Below are 24,303 nucleotides of genomic sequence, written 5' to 3'. Positions count from 1 at the left end.
TGAATGTTCGCAGGACTTGGATCCGAACAAGTCGTGGACTCTGCTGAGTTTTAAACTCCTCCACTTGAAAACCTTAAAATTTAACATTTTCAATTGGAAACTGCATTTTCCATCCGCTGGTTTAAAACTGTACAATTTAAAACCCTACAATTAATAACCGATATTTTTTATGTTTAAATGATGGTTGATACCGGAAATGGTGATCAAGCTATTTATTTAACTTGCCTGTTATCTACCAATGATAAGTTCTTCTGGACGCCTGCGCAGTAGTGCACTGGGTCCACTTTTATTTGAGAACCACTTTTCTGCTTTTCATCACGGGGACGCGATCCCAAAAAAGACCGCTCGAGACCGCTAAACTAAACATATTTGGAGAGATTAGTTTTAAAACGCCGACAAGTGTACAAATTTCCCCAAAGGAAGAATGGAAACGACAGAGGAAAGTGAGCACGATGTGCTCGGGGAAATATTAACTCCGGATGAGTTATCGCAAGTTGCGGAAGGCACCGCCAAGAAGTTGAAGACGTATTTCAACGAAAAGCTCGAAGAATTTCTGACAGCGAAGGCGGTTTTCGAGACTGGTCGTCAAAATCTCGGTGAGTTGTTTGATTTAGGCTAATTGGAAGACATTTTTGCTTATTGTACCCCTAATTTTTAATTTCTCGGATCCTTGAACTTAACCTTCAAACGCGTGGAATTCAACATAACCTATAATTTACAAAAGCCCGATAGAAAGCATCCAGGATGCCAGGAAACCGGCAAGTTTACAAATAATTGTTGATATAGGTACAACTCGGTTTTGCATATTTATTTACTCCATATCGAGATGTATGATTATTTATTCATTTTTTTTCAAATTAAATTTCGATAGAAAGTATTTCGTTGAACGCAGCTGATTCTTTTGTTTCTCGAATTTCCATTTGACGAAAGAAATTTGACCTCGGAAGAGGTCAAATTCATTCTTTGAAAGAAAATAAACTCGAACTCTGTAGTTTGTAATTTTAATATATAATAGTATTCTTGTTATTCAAAAATATTGGTTTAATCTTGTAATTTATTTCGGAATTTTTATTTATGGGTTTGCGTGGAAAATATTTAGGTTATTTCAGTATAAGTTTAAATTAGTGTCTTAAATTAAAAAATTACCATTTTTACGGAAGTCAAAAGTGATCTCAGATTAAACGTCTATTTAATTTTAAATTGTTTACCTCATATAAATTTGTTAGTTATCAGTGCAGATGAGTTAAAGTTGAATTTATTTGAAATTGTTTTCAGGAAATGGTAATGTTACTTTTTTAATTACTTAATTTTATATTTTAGAAATAAAATTAGATTATTTATTTCGTTTACTTTATTTTCATCAGCTAGTAAAAAGGATTTTGTATAATGAGTTTAAACTTAAAAAATATTAAATTTTGCTACCGGAGTAAGTCAGTTTTCAAACCAAAAAGACACTTTTGAACAATAGACTTGAATCTTTGAATCTAAAGGATAATTATTCCAAAAAAGTTACTTTTCTACCAAATAGTCGAAATTTTCATTTACATATTTAATTTTTAAATAAAATTCATTAATTTTCTATCAAATAGTTGAATTTTTATACCAAACATATTCTAAACAAAAAATTTAATTTTTAACTAAACAGTCGAATTTTCTACCCGAATAAAAGTGAATTTATAAAGAAGAAGAAAATCTAATTTTTCAACTAAAATTATTAATCTTCGACCACGCAACTAATTTTTTAACAAAGTGGTGAAACTTTCAAACAATTTAAACTTCCAGCGAGAAAGCACTGACAAGTTGCATAGCTTCTCAATTTTATATTTCAAATTATTTGTTAAGATTTTTCAGAAAAAATTCCCATTAATGCAGTGCAAAATTATGGATTTTTGGTGTGAATTTCATCAAAACCATTTATAAATTATTTTCAAAACATTGTACTAATATGATATAGATAAAACTTTGTGCACAAATTTTAATTCAGTAACAGTTTTGAATAAGGAAATTTATTGAAAAATATATCTTACTGATTCTGATTTATTTATGTGAAATTAGAAAAATGTATATATATTATACGGACACATGTTATTAAACTGACCATTAATTGCATTTATATTTACAAATATTCATCAATTTCTTCTCCTAAGTAATCAGACTAAATTATGGCAGCAATACAATACATTTTAATTTTAATGTTTTGTCGTGGCAATTTTTTTGTTCTCAGACGACTGTAAACAATCCATTATGTACAAAAAAAACACAAAAAATAATCTTCTATAAGCAACAAATATTAAATAGTTCAAACGTCTCACCTCGCCCTAATATGTGTATTTATTCTCGCCCCAGGGCATGAAGCGAGTTGAGACAAAATTTATAATTTTCATATTTTTGTTGCAAGTATTATTTTTGGAACACTTTGTCTTTTGTGAAATTGATACATGAAGGTTCACAGAATGTATAAAACCATTTACATGTTAAAAAAACTGCTATAGGTTGTAAATATTTCACTAAAAATTTAAACTTATACTCATCTCGCCCGTATCGCACTTAATAAATTAATTTCCTATTCTTTTAAGAAATTAAGTAATTTTTCGAAAGATACAATAAAAGTAGCAAAAATGAATTATTGTTGCAAGTAGGCTAGAAAGACACTTTTTGCACTTTTTTAAGAACTTCATTCACTTTTTCCTTTCTTTCCTATTTACATTTGTCACATATGTTGAAACTCTTCTTTGTCTTTACAGAAAAATCATTAGACACTGTACAAAAAGAACACGCGGACCAAAAACTGGATTTGGAAGAATGCAGAGGAAAATTAAACTTAGCTGAACAGTACGCGAAAGAATTGCAAACTGGTCTGGAAGAGGCGAAAGCTGAAATTCATAAACTTCAAGAATCAGTCAAAAGGTAACAGATTAATAAAAAGTCAAATTAATTAAAAAATAAATAAAAAGTCTCATTAAATAAATTCTCAATCTTTTCAATTTTCCCCTTTTAGTAAAAATTTATAATCTCTTTAGATATCATTGCCATAGCGAAATTTGCATTCTTGTTTAAATTAATATTCTTTTTTATTTGTTAATAGGCTAGAGAAAGAAAGTGCAGATCTCAGACGACAAAGAGATACAGCCTGCGACGAAAGAGATGGGCTCCAACTACAAGTCGAACGTCGTGACACGGAATTGGAGCGATTGCGAACCGAAGTTACCTCTCTCGGTTCACAATTACAGGCTGCAGTCACCGCCAAGTGTCAAACTCTTGCTCAAATGGAGGAAATTAAAAGCCTTGAGATGACCCTAGAATTCAAGTATGTATCTCTTCTATTAACATAAAAATAAGCAATCGTAGAGTCTATATGGAGAAAAATGAACAAGTTGGAATTATTCGATTTTGAATTGAATACAAAAAAATGGTGTTAAATCGTCATAAACATTTCTTTCTCTATTCAAATTTATTACAATGAGTGTAAAAATAATTATTTACGAGATGTAGTACACACTTACTTTAAAATATTTGTTGTATTTAATGATCTTTTGATATAAACCATCTAGGATATTTTGTAAGTCATAATGACAATTAGATCTGCGGGAATTATACAGCAAATTTATTGGTGTGGAAATGTGCGGAATTTTTATTTTATATTTCATACGCGTAGCAGGATGGAAACTTTCTTTCTATTTTGAATCATCTTAATTTCTCTAAATTTTCTACCAAACAGTACAAAATAATTACATATCAGGAAAATCTGGAAAGTCAGGAGATTTTCGATAAACTCAGGTCCTTTTACTGATGAGAAATCACTGTATACAAAATTTAGAAGTCCAAGGTATGAAATGCGCATTGAAAGCCATTGTTGCCGATTCCGTTTTCCGTTAAGAATTTTTTGTCTACCTTTGTAGTTTAAAAAATCTTTCGATTACTTTCCAGTTATAGGCATGAAAGATAGATGAATAGAAGAAAATAAAAATGCTCAATTTTGAGTTTATCTGCTTTTTATTTTTTAATTAATTATACTTATTTCTTGTGTTTCTTTTTTCTTTTTGTCATTTAGAAGTTCGAAGGCGTTTTAAATAATTTAAAAATATAATTTTAAAACCGCAAAATGACTGAAGAAATATTTCCTTTCCGTTTTTGATTCTCTCGACTTCTTTTTTCTGGCGTATTTTTTATGGGTAAACCCCTTTCAAATATCCAAAATATTTTTAAAGCAGAATATACTCAAATGTATCTGAAACGCATTTCGTGGGATTTTAAGTCTTTATTTAAAAATCTTTGGTTAGAAACAGGTCTGTTAATCAAGAATTAGTTTTCGTGGAGCAGTATCATATAAAATTCTTTCAATATTTAAGTTAATTTTTCCTAATTTGTTTAATTTTTATACTGATTTGCTTACAGATAAGATGTTTTAAAAATTTGTCAACTTTTTTGTTACAACTTTTAAGTTTTTGAACTGCGAAGAGAATTTTTTTTAGAATCATGTCCATGAGCTCTTGCGATGCTGCGAAAAGTAGCTTTGAAATGAGCCGGAGAAACTTTCAAAATGTTGATCATTTCGGATATTACCTAAAATTAAAGAAAACATTGAAATTTTCTCTATTTTTGGAATATAATTGTTTCCCTCCTGGGCTAATTTTATACAGACGTTTGAGAACAAATCTTAGCTCTGACGAAATTAAGAGAACTCAATCATAAAAAAAGTGATGATCTTAAACTTTTAGCCGGTAACGTATATCAGGATGCATAGTCTTCTTATTTTTCATAGTTTCACCTTTTTTCTTGAAATTCTTCTCTTTTTTTTTTCATCTATTCTCAAAAAACTTCACATTTTCCCCTTTTGTCTTTAAATATATGATGTTTGAAAGTACAATATTTAAATTCCGCAAAAAATTCTTTGAAATTACGAAGTGTACCCATTATTGAATATTAATTAAATTAATTAAATAAACTATTTATGAATAATTAAGGTGCCAATATCCAATATAGAATTGGAACAGTTACAAAATATAAAGTAATTTTTAAATAACTATTCGAAGGTGAACACTTTTTAGTTGGCATTTGACAAAAGTGAAAAAAATTAAATCAGTAAAATTTAACGATTTCACATTCGAAGTATTTCCTATTTGTTCAGAAATTATGTCGAATTTATTATATTTACAGCTTTTTCTAGTCAATATTAATAAAAAAATTACAATATTTAAACATGCATTTTTTGCTCCAGAACAATTTTGTTTGAAAATGTGAAAAAACCTTTTTTTTATTGAGTCATATGCACACATTTAAAAAAGGTGAATGTGTCGAATCCGAAATTTATTCAGCTTGAACCAAAGAAATATTTTATCACTATGCTTTTTTGAAGAAGAAAAAAGTTTTTGATTTAAGATCTTGGAACGTTATAAACACCACGAAAATTTTTTTCCCATAAATAAAAAATAAGAAGATGTTTCTTTGGTTCAAACTAAAGAAATTTGATATTCGAATCAATTCAAAAAACTTGTTTTTGTACTTATTTAAAAGATTCTAAATAAGGCAATTGTTTTATATATTTACAAAATTGTTATAGTAAATTAAAAAAAAAGAACAAAAGATATTAATCGATTTCAAAATTACTTTTTTTTACCCGTTTTGGATGCCGACTCACAAAGTCCCTGCGATCAAACGATTCGATTAAGTTTAGCCCTTTTACTTCACTCTACTGCAGAGTTTAGTTTTAAATTTACATTGAAATCATTAACGATAGAAAGGAAGAAATGTCAAATCTTGTGAAGAAATATTTACAAGAACAATGTTAAACATAAATAAATTCTTTAAGAGGATACTATTTAAGGGTATCTATGGTATTAAACGCATAAAAATAAGGACACTTTCAACAATTTTATTTCTGAAAACTATTGCATATAATGGGGCAAACTTTTTTTCCTCGAAAGGTATGACCTAGAAAAATAGAAAAAAAAATATTTTTACCATTCACAAATATTTATTTATTTATAGAGGTACTTTTACACCAATCAACAAACTTTTGAAATTGCTGGCACGGGTGATTCTGGCACTCTTGGATAACAGAAGCACGAATTCGAAAAGAAATTTTAACCTGTGACCCTTTCTTAATGGCCCGTACCTCATTTCTTATATTTCAATGTAAAATAACAAAATGGCGGTGTTTTTTTGCACTTATAACACCAAAAGAACACGTTTTTTCCTGCTATAAATGAGGCAAAATTATAGGCTAGAATCAAAACTTTAACATGATCGAGGTACTGGCGATAGCTGTGTGTTGAGTATTGTGTTAAAATTTCAAGTCGATCTGTTTAAACGGTTTTGAGAAAACACCTGCACCAGGTGCAAAAAGTCTTTTCGAGAAAAGCACATTTACATTTTTTCATAGGGCCCTGATTTGTTTACGTTTAGAGACTTCCGATTTAAGTCCAAGACCATTCAGGCCATCCTCGAAACTGAACGTAAATCGAAAGAGCATTCTACTTATATATATAGACACAGGTATAAACACGAAACAGCTACCGAAAAATGGAACTAAAAACCCGTTTTATTGTCGGACTTGCTTGATAACGTTTAAAAAGTGATTATAACTTTAAAACTATACTTTGAAATGAGAAGAAAAATACGTTTATTGACAATTAGTTCTTAAGTTTTCGTTTGAAAAATCACCTTAACGGGTGAAATTTTCTTATAGCTTATATTTCATCGAATTTATTTTGATACAGAGTAAAGTAAAAATAATTAGTACATAGAGAATTAATTAAGAAAATACGATTACTAATACCCTATAATTAAGAAATTAATCTTCTAAGCGCAAGTGTGTAATATTTTAGGGACAAAAAATGCTCAACTTCTTATTTTCGTCCATATGCAATCTAAAATATTCTTTTGTTCAATGTAATTTCTATTTTTACAGAGAAAAGCGATTGGAGCAAGAACGAACACTCCTCACGCAACAAATGGCAGGATTGGAAGAAGAGTTATCCAAGAGAACTGCAGAGCTGCAGGCGACCAGATCCGAATCCTCGTCTCGTTCTCTTCTGATAGACACACGCTTGAGTCAACGTGAGGAAGAACTGAACATCGCCATCAAAACCGCGAATCAACTCCGTGAGGCTCAATCTACTCTTCAAGGTCGCTGCGACGAATTGGCTCAGAAACTCGAAGAACAGAGGAACCACGAACTGTCTATGCACTCTTCATACCGAGAGGAAGTCGCGGCTCAGACTCGTTTAGCAGAGCTTTACAAATCCATGGCCGAGGAGACGAACGCGAAAGCTGAAGAATACACAAACGCTGTCAAGGAATTACAGGATCTAGTCGAGAACGCTACGGAACAGTATGGAATCCTCGAATCGAAACACAATCAACTTCTCCAGGAACGCGACGAGGAAAACTCCGAAAAAGACCAGAAGATCAACGAACTCAGTACGGAGTTGCAACACGCGAACGAATTACTGAAGGCCTTGAAGCAAGAAAGACTGGATCAAGCTGTTGAACAATTGGCTCCCACTGCTGCTGTGACCAGCCGAGTTCTCAAAAAAGGTTTGAGTCTGACGCAAATTTATACTCAGTTGGTGGAAGCAACGAACGAGTTGGCGATGGAACGTGAAGAGAATGAGAAGCTGAAAGCACACATGGAGGACATTCTTCGTGAAATAGAAGAAAAGGCTCCTATTCTCCAACAGCAGCGCGAAGATTATGAAGCTGCGCTTGATAATGTCAATACTCTGTCGAATCGTTTGGATGAACTGCTTTCTGAGAATAACCGATTGCAAGAACAGCACGACGAGGCAAATAGGGTCGCTAATATACATACGAGAGAGAATCAAACCCTGAAGACTCAGTTGTCTGACCTTGCAAGACAGGTGTGCTTCCTCCTGAAGGAAGTTCAAGAAAGCAGAGCTGGTAACACAGTTCATTCAAATGATGTTTCAATGGAAGGCGATGATCTCACTTCATCACAGATCATCAGCAAGAAACTGGTGACGTTCCGGGATATTGAAGAACTGCAGGAGAACAATCAGAAGTTGCTCACCATTGTTAAAAGTCTCTCCTCGAGGCAAGAGGAAATTGAGAGAGCTACGAGCGAGGCCAGTTGTGAAGAAATGAAGGAGAAACTTGATAAATACTTGGAACAATTGGCAGATATGCAGGCTTCTCAGGATCGACAAGCGAAGATGTTAGAGGGTTTGCTGAAGCAGAGGGATATGTACAAGAATATGTATCAGCAGTGTCTCACGCAAACAGCGACGCGTGGTCACTTGAACTCGAGCCAAGGTAAGGAAAATGAAGATCAAAACAGCGCAGAACGCCAACCCGAGGAGAATTCGGAGAAGAGAGCTCAGCCTCCGAGAAACGACGAGAAGGAGAAAGAATGGGAGAGAAAACTCGCTGATTCGGAAACAAGATTGAAACAAATCGCAGACGATTTCGAGAACTATAAGAAGGAGAAGGCAGCGCATGTGAAAATGCTTGGGGAAGAAATTGACAGGTTGAGAAAGGATTCCGAAACGAGTTCCACTCGTTGTTGTAAATTGAGAGCTCAGTTAGATTCTAGCTCGGAACGTTTCCAACTCTTGCAAGCGAATGTAGCTTCTTACAAAGAGCAGATTAAGATTCTGGAAGAGAAATGCAATAATTACAACACAACTATTGGTAAACATGAGCAGAGTATAATGATGTTGAAGGACGAAACTCTGTCAGCTCAGTCCAAGCTTTCACGGGCGGAAGTTCAATTGGAGAATTTGAGACAAGAGAGGCAGATTTTGAAAGATTCTGAGAGTCGCTTTTTGAAGGAACGCGAGGTGCTGCACAGAGAGAGACAGACTCAAGCTTTATTGAAGGCAGATGTTGAGTCGATAAAGGCAAGTTTGGAACGTGCACAGGCTGAAGGCCAACTTCGTGCTGAACAGAGACTCGATGATGCGACTAGAGAATGTGCAGCTCTTCGCAGAAGACTGCAGGAGGAGCAAGACAGATTTAGAGAACTCGGCTCTCATTTGGAAAGAAGAGTTACTGCTGCTGAAGAACGTCTCGCGGAGGAGAGAACTTTAGCGGAGAGAGTAAAGGCTGAATTGGATGAGGCGCGAAATACGGAATCTGAAAACTTGAAACGCATTGATGAACTCAATGCGAAACTTCGACAAGCTGCTGCGCATTCGATCGCGAAACCAATCACTGGAAACGACAACTTAAACAAGAAAATCAAGGAACTTGAGATGCAGCTGGCCACCAGCCAAGCCGAGGTGAAATCTCTTGCAGAACAGTTGAGGTCTGCTCGTCATCAAAGCCAGCAATATTGTGATATTTCCGAGAGTTCAGAGTCGCAGCTTCGAGAAATCACTGCGCAGCATAATCGAGAAAAGGAAGAATTGGAATCCGCCTTGAAGGAAGCTCGGGCAGAGATTAGCACTTTCGAAACTAAAGTTCGTGAATTGCAGGAAGAATTGTCGAAAATCTCATCTGGAAATCAGGAAACTGACTATGAATTACGAGAGAAGCTCGCAGCTGCTGAGAAGAAACTGGAAGAACTTGATGAGATCAAGGGAGAACTTGAGCTCGTGAAAACCGATTTGCAAAATGCAACAAAAGCAGCGACCGAAGCTGATGCGAAATATGTCAACGAGATGCTCATGCACTCCACAGATTTGCAACTTCTCTCAAAATTGAAGGAGGAAGCGCAGACTGTCTCGGAGAAAATAGCTACACTCACGCAAGAGCGGAACTCTGCCATCGAGAATTTGGAAACGGAGAAATCAATGTGGAAAGAAAGAGAGAAGAGAGTAATGGACGAGATGCAAGAAGTGCAGAAGCAGGTTGAGGACTTGAATTCCCAGAATGCTATTTTGCACAGCCAGATTCAGGAGATGAGCGACCGAGCGGCTGTTTTGCAGAGCCAGCACACCAAGTTCGGAGGAGCGGATAGTCCAGATACCAGTTTCGATACCAGCAATCGCAGCCTCGGCAACCTTGAGGAAGATTCCAAGTCTCATGATCAATTGGTACAGCTTATTAGACTCATGCAGAAGGAGAAGGCTCTGAATGCAGCGAGATACGATGTTTTGAAAGCAGAAATGATGACTCTGAAGTCTCAAGCTGAAGTTGCAGAAAGAAGATTAAAGGAGACTGAGGCTCTGCTCAATTCAGAACGGGAGAAGCTGGAGATTGATGTAGTCACAGCATCAAAGCATGCGGACTTATTGAGGAAGGTTGAAACCTTGAATGCGATCACGGATTCTAACAGGGTTCTGCGAGAAGAAAGAGATATTCTGAGTGCGAAGGTCACGGAGCTCACTGTTCAGGTTAATGCTCTTTCGGAAGAAGTTGTGCCGCTCAGAGAAAAATCACGAGATTTGGAAGGAAAGACTGAGAATTTGTTGCAGGTAAGAAAAATTTCCCCTGTCGTTTTTCAACCCTATTGCAGTCCTATTTTTCCTTTTAATAATCCGATTTAAATAAAAGGGATGACAGTTCACCCCCTCCCCTTTTTTTTACATAATATTCACTTTTGGTCTTAAATTTCAAAAATCCCATAAAATACCTAAATTTGAGAATTCTGGGCCCTTTTCCTTATTTTTTGTTGTTGCAAAGTATCGATTCATTTTTCTAGAATCAGACATAAATGTAAGACCTTGGAATTCAAGACACTTTTAAATATATTCTCTTCGACGATGCCGAATTTCAAGTACTTCCTAAACGAGTTATTTGCTAATTTTGTTGATTTAAAGGACATCGACAACGAAGAAATCGCTAAGGATTCAATCGAGAGATTTATCCCAAAATATAAAAGATGTTGTATCGTTTAAAACATCTTATTCTCTCGAAAGTTGACTTCTTGAAATTTTAATTCTATAAAAATGCCTTTCTCAGGATGCCGCTGGATCGGGAAATGACAGTGAATTTAACTTTTTACTGGGAATTTCACAAATATTTAGAACAACAAACTGTTCAAGATTGATTTTACAAGTTAATAAAAATTATAATTAGTTGCATTGTTATATTTTTCAATCATGACATCAGTCAGTTTCGAATGCTTAGTTCGAAAATCTTCTACTTTAAAAAATTTTCATTTTAGATGTTTAATTTAAAGAATTTTGAAATTAATTCATGAAGACTTACACAATTAAAAATTAAGAGCGTTTGAAGTTGAAATTTTTTGATGAAAAAACCTTTTTCTTTTTTCAACTGTAAATATAAGTAAATTATTTTTTAATGAATCTCTACTTTAAGTATTAACATTAATTGATTTGAAAAAACGATTCGTAATCTTTTCAAAATAAAACATGTCCAGATTTTAACGTTAAAAATTAAACTATTTCAATTCGAAAGCCTTAGTCATTAAAAAAATGCAAACGTGCGATTGAAACTTTATAAACTATTTTAAACTGGAAAATAACTTCAAAATAATGTATCTGTAATTAAAGGCTTTCATTAAATTAAAAACACTGCTTCAGTATAAAAAATTCGATTTTTAATCCATTCAATTTCAAATTTTTTAATTAAGGAAAAGAATAATTATTTAATATTTTGCAATATTTGACTGTTGTTATTTGACCAAATAAAGTAAACAATTTAAAACTGAATTGTTTGAGGTGTTTAAAAGTTTTGAAAAGATTCAAAATTAATTAAAAATTTGAAATGATTTCAAATAATTTAAACGAAGTGTGTACCGAGAAAATTCGGCTATTCGTACCGAAATTTCGGTGCAAATAGCCACAGCCTAATTTAAAACAAAATTTAGATTTTTGCAGGTTAAAAACAAAATAGTTTTCTAATTTTTAACGTTTCTAGTTTAAAATTGTTTATAATAATATAATTTAAAAATTTTTTAATTCATTGATTCTTTAATTTGGAATATTGAAAACAATAACGTAAATTTATATTTTTAGAATTGAATCTGAATTTTGGTACTCATTAATTTATTAAAGGTAAAAATTCGAAATTATGCAGTTATCTGCATTGCATTTAAAACTGTTCAATTGAAAAGTGTTAGTACCTCCAGTTGTTTACGTGTAAAGTATTCAGGATTTGAATGCAAGCTTTTTTAATTAAAAAATTTTTAAAGTTCAATTTCAAAAGTGTCAAATTCAAGAGTTCTACTTTGAGTGCTTTAATTTGTAGTTTATTCTATTACTTTAAATGGAAAAATGTTGAGCTTTGGAGTTCAAATTTTTTAATTTTATTGACATTGAAAAATGTTTGCGAACCGGGAAGAAAGATTTTAAAATTAGTTGTAACGTAGACTGTAGTTTTTAGAAACAAAATTTTAGAAATAAAAATAATATGCCAAAAAGTATATGTAATTCATTTAAAACTGGGTTTTACATATTAGCACAATGCAAATTTGAACATATTTTTATCTTCACAATTTGGTTATTTTCGTGAATAATATATTGATTTCATTTCTGTATTTTTTTACACTATAATCTTTTTTTAGTTTTTATTAGCAAAGGTTTTAAATATCTGAGAGTATGAAAGTGGTAAAAATACATTAGAAAAACAATGTCAAGTATTTTAAGAAAACAAAAACAGCAAAGTAGGACGTTTTACTTAGCAAAATACTTTGGACAATTTAGGATTATATACTAAACAGAATAAACTAGAAAAAGAAAATTGACAAAAATTAAAAATTAAAATTACCTTCTGATAAAAAAATTTCATTATGTGTATTTTTTAATCCTATTGTTTATTTATTTTAAAATCTTTGATGGGGTTACATTTTTTGTGATATATTTTCATCAGTACAACGTGTAGAGGTGTTTAACACATTGTTCTCAAGGTCACTAAAATTAATATTCTAAAAACAAAAATGACTATAATTTGTTAAACTGTTTCGAAGAAAGGGACTACTGTTAGGTAGAGGGCACTTTCGTGAAATTTACGAGAATTCTATACGATACTTTTCACGGAAGCAAGCTTCCTCTTTACCTAAAATTAAACTACTGAACCACCGCGATCCCTAAAATATGTATAGTTAAAGTTAAATTTAATTATTAATAGATATCAGTAAAAATATCCTTCCCACAAAGTAATACCAGATAATTTCAAGATTTTCAACTACTCAAAAATCGGCTTTAATTGCAGGAGAATGTTAGTCTCAAGGGAGAAGCAACTAGATGGAGACAGAGGGCGAATACTTTAGTGGAAAGAGCAAACAAGGCAAGTCCAGAAGATTGGCGAAGATTGCAAACTGAAAGAGAGAATCTTAGCAAGTTGCTGACTTCCGAGCGTGAAACTCACGCTAAGATGAGTGAAGAATTCAACGCTCTCAAGGCTGAAAAATCGAGATTAGACGATCTGGTCGCCCAGCTTCAACAGCAAGTACAAACCCAGAGTGAACAACTGGCCAAGGTCTCCGAGGAAGCTCGCAAACTAAGACAAGATCTGAAGGAGGCTGTCGCCGACTCGAATACTAAAGAGAACGACTTGAAGACTGTAAGGGAAGAACTCGCCGCTAAGGAAACTGCATTGAATGATTTAAAAAATAAGGAAACGCAGATTCGAAAGATCGCTAAGAAGTACAAGACCCAATACGAAGAACTGACTAAGACCGTCCTGGAAGAGAAGGCTAAGGCTGAAGAATTGCGAGCCGCAAATGCCAATGCAGCTGAAGCAGAGAAGCAAGTCACTCAGGAACGAGAGACCCAACTCACTCAGGAATTACGAGAGAGAAACGATCAATTGACAACTCAAATTGAGGAACTAAATCGCCAGGTAACTGCCTATCAGAGTGAATCGGAGAATCTGAAGAAGGAGATTGATGTGATCAACAGGGCGTGTACCGAGAAGGAGGAGCGAGCTAAAGTTGTTCTTAAGAATGCAAGAACGAAAATCGTGCAACTGACTGAATTCAGGAAGAAATACGAGAAAGAATTGAGTGATCTAAAAGCTAGAAGGGATGACCCGAGTGACAATGACTCCACCGCTGAACACGAGGCCAGACTCAACGCCTTGAGGTCTCAACTTGAGGCGAGAGTAGCAAGACTCGAACATGAAAAAACGGAATGTCTCGCGGAGAAGGAAGCTTTGGAAAAGAAAGTGGCTCAACTTCAAAGGCAACTCTCAGGAGTCAGTGGTACCAGTGCCACAACAGAACCACCCACAGCGAATATTAAACCCATGTCTGCTAGAGCGGAAACTCCCTTTGCGAGCATTCGACCAATGAGTGTCGTTGTACAATCGAGAACAGCTGCTGTCTTACCGACAACTGCCTCGGCTCCTGTTTTGGTTGCGCCTCAACAACAGCCACAGCAGCAAGTTGTACACACAACCGAGACGAGTTCACCCACTAGCAGTCACACGGATTATCAGCCAGCTAGTACGAGCAGCTCCTCGCAATCGGCTCCGAACAATTTGAGACAACTTGCAGTTCAACCTCAGCTCAGTGGATCGGCAGAATCGACGCAGAGAGAGGAACCAGAGAGTGCTGAGATCGTGACGGTTCAGCAACAACAGTGCCAACAGCAGCAGCAACAGCAAACTGTGGCTTTGGTGAGTCCTAGAGTTGAGCAGCAACAGCAGCAAGCCGTAGCGAGTGAACAACAGCAGTCCGTTGCCAGCAGCTCTACACAGTCTGTCAGCACGTCACAGACATCGACTGGACACAAGAGACCGAGGACTTTGGATTCGTCGGCTTCAGCGTCTGGTGTAGTGGAAGGTGCTGATCATCGGCAGGAACAGATCCCGAGTCCGAAGACCAAGAGGAGTCGCCAGCAGGAAGTTACGCCTTCTGCGACTCAAAGTGCTTCCGAAATTGAATATCAAGTAGGTTTTTTGTTTTTGTAATTCTTTTTTGATTAATTGCAATTTTTTAAATGCTCTTCCATTTACCAGGGTGGCGACTTGACCGAGAAACCGAGAATCTAATATGAAAAAAAAACAAACGGGAATTTACTTCTGATTGCAGTAAAATTTAAGTTTTCATGGTTTAAATAATTTTGGTCAATTTTGAAAAGTGATTTCTACTTTGTCTACAATCGTATGGTATATAAGTGTGTTTATTAGGTTGCGGATTAATTTATTTACTTAAAAATTCAACTACTTGGTTAAAAGTTAAGCGCATTTATTAAAAATTAATTTTGTTGTTGAAGATTTGTCATTTTAATTGAATATTCATCTCTGGTTGAAAAAAACTGCTTTCTTGAAAATCAATTTTATTAACAAATGTAGAAAATTGAATTTTTTTGCTGAAAATGCGTTTTTTCATGAAGCATTAGATTTTTAAGAGAAAAGTGAACTATTCTATTTTTGGTTGAAAATTTATTTTCTCCCTCTTTTTTTCAATTGTTATTTTGGTCTACTAAGCCGAAAAGTGGGGTAGTTTGGAAGTCTTTTTTTAATTGTAAATATTTTCCATGCTTTTTTTGCATACCTTTTTTTTCAGAAGTTAGATTTCTGTTCGAACTTTAATTCAAAATCTATCTTTTGAATTAACGGTATTTCAATTATTTGACTGAAAATTGACATTTTTTTACCTAAAAATTCAACTATTTGTTTGAAAAATAGTATTTTTTGTTAGAAAATTAATCTTTTTGGTTCAAAATTCAAGTATTCTAATTAACGGATCTCCACGTTTCAAAGCCACCTGAATCCGAAAATCAAGTTTTAACGATTGTGCCTGTCCGTCCGGCTGTCCGGCCGTCCATAAACAGGATTACTCTCGAAAAAATGAACTGATAAAATCCATCTTTGGCACACTTTTTTTAGGTACTAAAAGAAACGACGAGTTCGTTAACCAACCATTTTTGATAAAAATTCAAAAAGTGAGCGCATTTTGGAAAATTTTTTAGACCAATTTTTTTTAATTTGAAGATTCTATTCGCGGATATTTATAGTATTGAAAAGAAATAACAATTTATCCTAATGACTTTTTTCGATAAAAAGAAAATTCTCAGAGTTATAGCATTTTCAAAAATTTTTTAATCAACCGACAATCAAAATTTTAAGCCCAAAAATCCACGATATGAAAAAAAGTTAAGAGAAGAAAAAATTTTATTTTTGAAAGCCCTACAAGATTTTCATAACAAAGTTTTGGATTTTCTTGAAAAATCAGAAATTCTAATTTTGATTTCACAAAAAGTAATGAAAAATCAGAAATTCCATTTTGTGGCCAAACTATGTAGGACACGAAAAAAGATGAATTAACCAAAATTGTTATCCCAAAAAAGATCTACAATTTCTTTAAGAATCACTTCTAGATAGGACGCGTACTTTTTGTTTTATTCGTGAAAAATAACATCGAAAATAAAAAAATAAAATAAAAATGTTTGGAAAAAGGACAAAAGTTATGAGAAAATCGAGCTCGCAGCGCGAGTTTCACGATTAGAATGTGTATAATCAAAGCCTATAGAGCTTTGAAAAACTTTATATTTGACTATGCTTAATTAAGTAGACAATTCAGAATACGAAGACGCATAAAAATACTGCCATCTAAAAGATATCTTTTTGATAAAGTTTAATTTAAGCATCATCTTCGTTGAAAAATGAACCGCCGCATCGTAGAACGCAATATAAAATATTTTTCTATGAGTGGGAAGATCCCGGACAGCTTTTCAAAACATTATTGAAATTTAATGTTTAAAATACATACTCTTATAGAGAATTAGATTGCGCATCTTTTTTCTGGTGGACATATGTTGTAGCTTCTTATTTTTTTTAAATAATTGAAAAAACACACAGCGTCAAATTTTCGTATTTTTTAACTTCAACTCGGTCTAACTCAGAAACTATTGGGACTTTTAACTTATAATTTTAACTAATTATGCATAAAACTGTACTTTAGCTTGTAGAGCAATTATTATTTTTTCGTTATGCAAAAAGTTATTGTTTTTTCTAGATAAATGCACAAAGAACGTTTAAATATTTTCAATCGAAAATTCTATCTAGGTAAGTTTCAGCAGTCAAAACTTCCAGTAAAAGAAATGTTCAGTAGAATCTATAGCAGTTTTGTTGTTGTTAATTTTTACTTCAATTAAAGGAGCCATTTATAAAGTACGGGGGTTTTATTGTTGTGCGCGTAGTATCGTGTGATTGAACTCGTAGCGGAGGCTTGGAGCCAACGAGGCGCAGGAGGTAAGACTGTCATCCAGATATGGACGTGGAAACTGTTATTTTCTAACGAACTTACATAATTTTGTACAGAAAAAAGTTCTTATTGATGATATACACTGCCGCTCAAAAGTTTGGCTTCACCTCTTTTTTGACAATTGATTAAGTTCTCTTAATTTTAATTATGTCAAAGCTAAAATTTTGGCTCCTTAAGTGTTTAAATGCTTTCAAAATTCTGTATAAAATGAACCTAGGATGTCCATTTGTCTATTTTACGAGTAGATATTGCAAAAATGGCATAAATTTCAATGTTTTCTTAAATTTGTAATAACTTCCGTAATAATTAATATTTTTTAATTTACCTAGGCTCATTTTTAAGCTATTTTCCACATTGTCACAACAGCTTATGCTTGTAAATTTGAAAAAATTTCTTATTACAGTGCGAGAATTTACACTATTTTTCCACAGTATCACAAGAGCGTTATGACCGTAAATCTAAAAAGAATATTATGACAGAGCAAGAACTTGAAGTAGCTTTAAAATGAGCCTAGGTAAATTAAAAAATATTAATTATTACGGAAGTTATTACAAATTTAAGAAAACATTGAAATTTAGACTTTTTTTGCAATATCTACTCGAAAAATAGACAATTAGGCTTCATCCTGGGTTCATTTTATACAGAATATTAAGAGCATTAAAATCTTTAAGGAGCCAAAATTTTAGCTTTGACATAATTAAAATTAAGAGAACTTAATCAATTGTCAAAAACGAGATGAACCCAAACTTTTGACCGGTAGTATTGTGGATATATTCTTTTGATCAGGATACAACTCTTAAATTATGCTTTTCTCTTTCTCCTTAATTGGCCAAAATGAGATACTCAGCAAAAGAGGGACATTATTAAGATTTTGAAAATGGTTCAGCATAGCCTAGACAATGGAAAGTTAAACGTCGAAATTGAAAGAAACTTCTTTGCCCTTTTATTTCCAAAATCATAATAATTGTCCTCTTTTGTTTAGTATTTGATTTTGTTCACGTTTTTGTTTATGTTTACATTTTCGAATAAAACAGTTCAGGCGTTCACACAAGCCAAAAAAGGAGGAAGATAGATGCATAATTTAAGGGCTATATACTGATCAAAATAATGCATACGAAACAATATGTGTATAATATAAAAATATGTCATCAGTCTGAATTTTTTTCTGTAACAAAATTATGTCAGTTCGTTAGAAAATAATGAGTTCGTTAGAAAATAATATTTTACTCGTCTACATCTGGATGATCTGTTGGTCTCCAAACCTCCGCTACGAGTTCAAACTCACGGCACTGCGCGCACAATAATAAAATCCTCGAGCTTCATAAACGGCTCTTTCAATTGGAGTAAAACTTTACAAAAAAGTTCTACAGACTGCTGAACATTTCGTCCACTGGAAGTTTTTGATTGCTCAAACCTACCTCGACAGACTTTTCGATTGAAAATATTTAAACGTAATAACTTTTTTCACAACAAGAAAGATCAACTTTAATTGCTCTACATTTTATTTGTATTATATATTTGTATTTTTAGAGTCCGAGAAATTTTTAATGTACTTCAATAATTTGAGGGATTTATAAAATTTTAGGGTATTTTCAAAACTTCTGAGGCATTTCCAAGATCTTTTAATTTGATATATTTTAGGGAATTTAAAAAAAGTCCAAGGGATTTTTGATTAATTGCATTAATATGAAGGTATTTCAGTGCGTTAGGAATACCTTAGTATAGACGTTTTTTGAATTTCGCAAGAAATTGAATCAGTTTGCAGGACCTATAAGGTTTTAATATATTTTAAAAGATTTCACATGATTTTATCAGATTTCCAAGGATTTCAATGATTTCAAGAGATTTTAAAGCCCTCAATGTATTTGATTAAAATTTCTATAATTTCATAAAATATTGCCAAATTTCATAGAATTTAATGGGATTTAATAATACGTGGGCAACTTAAAGTTTCTGAAATGAGATTGTAGAAACGGTGAAGCGGAATATTTCTAATAGTGTTCTTTAGAGCAAGTCTTTAAATGACAGTCAAAGGATGCACGACTGTATAACTGTTAATGCAGATTATTCTGGTGGACTTGAAAGAATTTATTCAAGAAAAGTGAGGTATTTCGAATGGTTTCTAAGATTTGGAGAGATTGCAATTTTTTGGATCTGTGAATTCTTTTAATTGTTTGGAATTATTTTAAAAAAATTAATTCACGTAAATTCTTCTAAATTTATTTAATTCTACTCAATTCAATGGATTTTTTTGAATATTTAAAAATTTTTGTTTAATTGATCCTGAGGATCAATTAAAAAAATTGTAAACTAATTTTAAATATTTAAATATTTTGTAAAAGATTCTCACGCATTTTCAAGAGCTTTAAAAAGTTTAAGGAATTAGAAAAAATATCTAAGGATTTGAAATATTTTTAGAAATTTTAAAAGGCTGCCAGAACTTTTTTTTATTTATTTCAATAGTTTGAAGGAATTTCAAAGACTTTGAAATATTTATCGTATTTTAAAAGATTCCAAGGCATTTGCAAGGGATTTAAACAATTTCCAGATTTTCAAGGGCTTCGATAAGTTTAAGGAATTTAAATATTTTAATGGATTTCAAAGAGTTTATTCACAAAAAGTGAGGAATTTCGTAGGGTTTCAAAGGTTTGAAGAGATTTAAAAATATTTGTTGCAGTTAATTTGGAATTCGTCCTAAATTCTTATTAATTTATCTTTAATTTTTTTGATTTTTCTAAACTCACTCCAATTCTATTCAATTCAATGGATTTTTGAAACATTTTTTACATTCTCATTCTAATGAGAAGGTATTGGTTTTACGTAAAATTTCACTTTGTAGGTTTTCGTCAATTCTCCGCGTTTTAAGACCCACTGAGCCAGAAAAAACGATTATTACGAAGGTGTTTGTCTGTCTGTCCGTATGTCTGTATTCTGTAGGCACGATAACTTTTGAAAAATTGATCAGATTAGATTCTGCTTTGGCACACGTTTTTAAGGCCTAAAAAGAAAGATCAAGTTCATAAACCAGCTATTCTGGATCAAAATTGAAAAAGCGAGCGCATCTTCAAAATTTCTGAAACCACATTTTTTCAATAATTCAAATTCTATCTACGATTAATCATTGTACTTAGAAACTCAAACAATTTATCCTTATGACTTTTTTCTATAAAAAGAAAATTATCAGATTTAGAGCATTTTCAAAATCCAAAAAAACAAACTAAAATGAACATTTTCCGGCAAACAACGCATGATATGAAAACAAATCACGAGAAGAAAAACGTTGATTTTTGAAAGACCTACAAGATTATCATAGCAACTTTTTTAATTTGGTTGAAAAGTTGAAATTTCTAAATTTGATCGAACCAAAAATAATGAAAAATCCAAAATTCCATTTTTAGGTCAAACTATGCAAGATACGAAAAAAATGAATAAGCTAGAATTGCGCGTCCTGGAAAGACCTACAAATTTGTAATGAATCAATTTTCAATAGGGCGCGTAGTTTTTGTTTTTGGTCGTAAAAAACATTTAAAATAAATTTTTTTTTTAAATTGGACTAACGACACAAGCTACAAAAAAATTACATAAAACTTGTTTATCCAAAAAAGAGCTATACTTTTTGATAGGAAACGTAGTTTTTGCTTTATTCGTAAAAATAACATTCAAAATAAAAATATCAAATTTTTTTTTAAACGACATAAGTACGAACTAAAATTAACAGACAAAAGTTGTTCGCCTAAAAAAATCTATAAATTTAATATTAATCATTTTTTGATAGGACCAGTAGATTTTCTTTCAATCGTAAAAAATAATCTTAAAAATAAAAAAATTAAATTTTTGGAAAAAAGAAAAGACGATAGAGGACAAAGGATCCTATATAGTTTCCTGTATTGGACCATATGCAGATGCACAATAGCTTTTCTTTAATCGTAAAAACAAGATTAAAAATAAAAGAATTATAAAAACAAGGAAATAAGAATTAGTATGATTCAATTTTTATGCATATTATGAATTGTAATGATGTAAATTGATTGAAATAATACATGTTTCCGCGCAAAGAATACAATTTAAAGCAAAATACGAAACAAATATTGAAATAATCATGATAAATACAATTTGTGCTTTATTTTGTAATGTCTGAATAAGCAATCCCAGGCAGAGTTGCATAAAAAATGTATTATATTTGATATAAAAGGGTTGTGTACAATGTAGAAAAGTTGACATTTGAGACAGAATCGAGTGCGAAGCACGAGATAAGTGATGAGAATGTGTTCGTTTAAGCCGAAAGAGTTTTAATAAAAGAGAGTTCACAATCACGAAATTACAGTTGTCAATCCGTTGACCTTTGATTTTAAATGGTATGTGCACGAATGCGGCAGAAATGCAAAGACCGAGCGCGGAGTGCGATAGCCGTCCGTCGCGTGCCGAAGATGCGCTCAAACTCTCGAGCTACGCTTTTTTAACAAAAGAGAATTCATAATCACCAAATTACACTGGTGGATGTTTTGAGTCTTAATATTAAAATGTTTGCGCAAGAATGTGGGAAGATATAGAGACTGAACGCGTAGCACGAAGTAAATACATAATCGAGCGCGAAGCGCGAGATAAATACATCATTGAGCGCGAAGCGCGAGAACCAACAGTCGCGGGCCATAGGCGCGCTGAAACTTGCGAGCGAAGCCAGCCGCGGGTGTCTTTAAAACTCACATTGAGTATTTAGGCATTTCATCAAATTCTTTTGGATTCTCTTTAATTTTTCTGAACTCATTTTAAACTTACTCAATTCAATGAATTTTTTCATACAGTGAAACTCTTCTATAGCGCTGAAAATTCTCGGGAGGGCTATTGAAGGGTTTTACTTTATTTTTTTATTGTTTTGAAATCTCTTAAATGATTCTTAAATTCAGGTTGATTTTTTATAATTTTCATCGAATTCTTTTCATTTTCCTTAAATTACTCAAATTTTACTGAAATCAATGGAATTTGTTCGATTTTTAACATTATTTCCAATTCGTTTGCATTATTTTTTTGCCTGAAAATTAGTAGGGTTTCAAAAATTTGAAGAGATTTGAACTTATTTTTTTGTAATTCACCTTGATATCTTATTAATTTACCCTAAATTCTTTGGAATTCTCTTTAATTTTGAATTCTTTAACATCACCCTGAATTCACTGACATTTCATCAAATTCTTTTAAATTCCATTGAATTTTTATAAGCTATTTTCAAAGTTACTGAATTCAATGAAGTTGTTTCATACTTTTAAGTTGTTTTCAATTTATTTGAATTTTTCTACTAAACTTGAATTTTTAGAAGTTTCATCAAATGCTTCCGTTTACCTTAATTTTTTTAAATTAATTCTAATTTTACGGAAATCAACTATTTCTTTCTATTTATAATATTGTTTCCAATTCATTTGAATTCTCTTTAATTTACCTTGAATGGTTTCGAAGTCTTGTGAATTTATCCTGAATTTATTACCCTTTGAGTCTGAAAAATTACCCTATGAACGTGACAAAATGTACCCTTAGGTACCTATATTTTGTCCCATAGGGACTGCGTGGCCTGTAATTATTTTATTACTCACATTCCTGATTTGTTTGCTTTCAAGGTACCAACATCAAGTCAAAGAGACCAGGACGAAGAGGGTGAAGATGGTTGCGTGGTCGTCGTTGATTGTGACGAGGGCGAAGGGGCAGGAAACCATCAGGCTCAAGAAGAAGAAGAATTTGAGAATGATCCTTATGAAGAAATGGAGGAAGAGGAGGAATTGCCGTACGGGGTTGAAGGTGAGGGCGAGGGCGACAACAACGAAGTGGAAATTATTATGGAAGAAGATCCAGTAAGCGCTGAAGTTCCAAGACAGGCTCAACCAGCAATTCCTGCAAGTCAACAGCAACAGCAATCCGAAGCCATCAGTTCTGCTGGTCCCTCGGGCGAACCTGCATCTTCCTTTGCTCGTTCATCGCGAGGAATCGCTCCGATGCCAAGGCAACAACAACATCTTCTACTTCCCCAGCAAGGATACGAAGACGGCGGTGATGACTGTATTGTTCCAAGTACGCCTACATTGTTTGTTCCGCGAAGAGGTGATGGATTCGGAGAGGCTGTCAGCTCACCACAAGTTCCCCAAGGCCGATTCACCTTTGGCGAGCCAAATGCTCCTGCCACGGCTTCTTCAACACCTTCCTTGACGACATCTTCGGGCGCTGCAGCGAGAACTATTTTCGGAACAGCAGCTTCCGGTGTCGCTCAAGTCGTTCAAGAAGGCATGGACGATACAAGGATGGATCTGACACAGCTCGAAGATAGTGGAACTGGAAGAAGCGTGCCTACTACGCCGTTGCAGGTTTCACCAGCGGCAGACATGCCTCCGTCGGTAAGAATACTGAAATATCAAATCAACAGGCCTCTCTCAGTCTGGTCTCTACTTTTCCTGTATTTTTGTATTGAACAAAATTTAGCTTGGGATATCCATCAGTCCCCATTTGCAATAATAATAATAATAACAGAATGTCTACTCTACCTGGAAAACCTGAAAATGTTAGAGAATTTTTTAAAAAGTGAGAGCATTTTTTCAATATCAATGAATCTTCATTTCTGAAAGTAGCTTCATATTACTGCTTTTAACTATTTTGTTGAAAATTCGTTTTTTTTGTTGGCTTTAAATTAATTTTTTTCAACTTAAAATTTAACGATTCTATTTTCGGTTAAAAATTGATCGCCTTTAGTTGAAAATTCAATTATCTCGTTCAAACTATATGTATTTTTCTAGATATTTACGAGTTTGTTTGCAATATTTTCTGTCTCTCGACAAAAAAATTCTTTTTTAGTTGAAAAAATGCAACACGTGTTGAAAGTCGTCTTCTTTCGATGAGTTGAGCTATTTTTAGTTATTAATATTTAAAAAAATTTTGATCGAAATATCAACTACTACATTTTTCATCCAGAATTCAACTTTTTTGGAGTAAAAAATTGTATTACTTGGTCAAACAAAAACGTTAAAAATTATTTTTTTGTGTTCAAGATTCATAATTTTAATTGAAAATGTATCTTTCTGGTTAAAAATTTAGCTGTTTTACTGGACCTTTTTTTCCTTGGCTCAAAATTAATTTTTTTTTTGCTGAGAGTTTAATTGAGACTCCGGATTCTATAACCACGCATAAAATTTGCCTGGCCGCTTCAGGCCGCTCGAGTTGGCCCCTGATGGCTTGAAAATCAGTTTTCG

At 33.1% G+C, this 24,303-nt stretch overlaps 1 protein-coding gene across 2 annotated transcripts in view; it reads left to right on the top strand.

The window, feature by feature from the left end:
* Positions 1–309: 309 nt before the first annotated feature.
* LOC117167975 (nucleoprotein TPR-like) overlaps positions 310–24,303 on the top strand; it is a 30,605-nt gene continuing 6,611 nt past the window's right edge. For both annotated transcript variants that reach the window (XM_033353251.1, XM_033353252.1), the window contains exons 1-6: positions 310–596; positions 2,745–2,907; positions 3,086–3,307; positions 6,911–10,379; positions 13,081–14,760; positions 22,687–23,454. In XM_033353251.1, the coding sequence (XP_033209142.1) occupies positions 425–596; positions 2,745–2,907; positions 3,086–3,307; positions 6,911–10,379; positions 13,081–14,760; positions 22,687–23,454 (6,474 nt within the window). In that variant the 5' untranslated portion in view covers positions 310–424. The remainder of the gene's footprint in view (positions 597–2,744; positions 2,908–3,085; positions 3,308–6,910; positions 10,380–13,080; positions 14,761–22,686; positions 23,455–24,303) is intronic.

This window comes from Belonocnema kinseyi, chromosome 2, assembly GCF_010883055.1.
Source record: "Belonocnema kinseyi isolate 2016_QV_RU_SX_M_011 chromosome 2, B_treatae_v1, whole genome shotgun sequence".
Taxonomy (NCBI): domain Eukaryota; kingdom Metazoa; phylum Arthropoda; class Insecta; order Hymenoptera; family Cynipidae; genus Belonocnema; species Belonocnema kinseyi.
This window is presented reverse-complemented; position numbering and strand designations above follow the sequence as displayed.